The 1840-nt window shown below is 31.7% G+C and overlaps 1 protein-coding gene across 1 annotated transcript in view; it reads right to left on the bottom strand.

The window, feature by feature from the left end:
• Nucleotides 1-1294, bottom strand: part of LOC107627989 (thioredoxin-like protein AAED1, chloroplastic) — a 3490-nt gene extending 2196 nt beyond the window's left edge. The window contains exon 1 of the mRNA XM_016330797.2: nucleotides 861-1294. Within this exon, the coding sequence (XP_016186283.1) occupies nucleotides 861-1151 (291 nt within the window). The 5' untranslated portion in view covers nucleotides 1152-1294. The remainder of the gene's footprint in view (nucleotides 1-860) is intronic.

Genomic DNA, 1840 nt, shown 5'->3' with positions numbered 1-1840 from the left:
CTTTTTTACTTTAAACCCAAAACAAATTAATCTAAACAGGCATATATATTGTCCGAAGAAAGAATCTGAGCTGCATTTTAGCCTAACAGTCAGTTAAAAGAGGCTATCAAACCGGGGAAAAAAACAAATTAACTATTGATCACTCTGAGATTTTTTACAGCAGTTTAATTTGAAAGATACACGTGCTATCAATTTAACTATTGTAAGATTTTTGACATTATTAATAAGTTTATGACAGGAAAAATACATGATGTAATTTTGTTCATAAAAGTTGCATTTAATATGTATTTAATCATTCATTTTCCATAAACTTATTAATTTATTCTTTCAAGGACCAAAATTATATCATATTTATCTTTCTGGTAGAACTAAACTGGTATAAGAAAGAGATATCATGCATTTCTTTCAAGAACTAAATTAATGTTAAAAATCTTTCAACGACTAAATTAACATGAAGTTTTGAGAAGATTTATAGTTAGTTAGTTTAGTAACAGGGAAAAAAATGATGATTTGTTTTAAGAAGGGTTAAGCAATATTATACTAATTCAATCTCGAGAAACACCGTTAGCTATAAAAAGATGCATCTCCAATTTCTCTCTGAACCAAAGATGGGATTAACTTGGGTTAATAACAATTGGCTTTGCTAATTTTTCTCGTTAATCCATGTTCTCTCAGGCAACAAAATCAATTAACATGTACAAGAACAAGAAACACTGCGATAGGTACACTTTAGTCTCTACTATCTTGCAATTGAAAATGTAAAATAACTAACTAACAAACTTGTAATTACTAATGATGGTTATAACATAATTTCTCTAATTAAGTTACTAGTGTATAAAGAAGATAGAAGGTTTCATTACCTGGTTTTGATCCCAAAGGTCTTTGAAGGCAACAGGGTCGCCGGCGGCGGTGAAAATGGTTACGTCGGCGAGTTCCTCGGCTACAGTGGGAGTGTACTGCGAGGTGGAAGCTCTGGTAGAAAGGTGGTGTCTTCTGGTGAGGACAAATGGGCCGGTTGGGCTTGGGCCCGTCAATTTGGAGGAAGTAAGAAGCATAAGGGAAGGGGCGTGAGAAGATGGGGGTGAGATTGAGGGGAGAGATGGTTTGAGAGATTGAAGGGTTGGGGTGGATGGAAGGAACGATAACGCCATCGAGTGAAGATGAAGCGTAGGTCTTAGGGATGCGAGTTGAGACTTGAGAGTGAATGGGCGTGCAGAGTCCAAAGGGGCAGAGCCAGGGAATTTTCCGTGGCGAGAGAAGCCAAATAAGTCGGATGAAGCTCAAAAAAATCAGAAAACAAGTAATAGCCTCCTGTGTTTTTTTTTGTTTTTTCTGCACAACCACTCATCAGTTCCATAAAAATAAAGTTAAAGAGTTGGGTTAAATATTTTTTTTTGTTAAGGATCTCGTAGTTTTTTTGAGGTAATTGTCAGACCATCTATAGTAGAGAACTCATCCCAATTTTTATTTATGGTCCACATAAAAATAACTTCACATCAGTTTTTGCGTCATAAATAGTAAATAAGAACTCAAAGCATCTCTCTCTTCTCCATTAGAAGGAACTAACTTTAGTCTCTATTGTGATTTCACTTAATTAATTAATTAAAATACTTAAAATTAATATAATTATTTTTTCAATAATATTATTTAAATTTATAAATTTAAAAATAATTTATTATTAAAATATATTAATATTAAAAAAATTCATATATAATAATAAATACACAATATATAATTCGAAATTACACTAATTTGTAAAATTACTTAATACAAAGAAAAATATAGTTGACAACAAACATTATAAAATTGTCATATATATTCAATTAAATTCTCTTTAACT

The sequence above is a fragment of the Arachis ipaensis genome, chromosome B01 (assembly GCF_000816755.2).
Source record: "Arachis ipaensis cultivar K30076 chromosome B01, Araip1.1, whole genome shotgun sequence".
Classification (NCBI taxonomy): Eukaryota; Viridiplantae; Streptophyta; class Magnoliopsida; order Fabales; family Fabaceae; genus Arachis; species Arachis ipaensis.
Note: the sequence above shows the minus strand (reverse complement) of the source record. Positions and strands in the feature narration are given on the sequence as shown.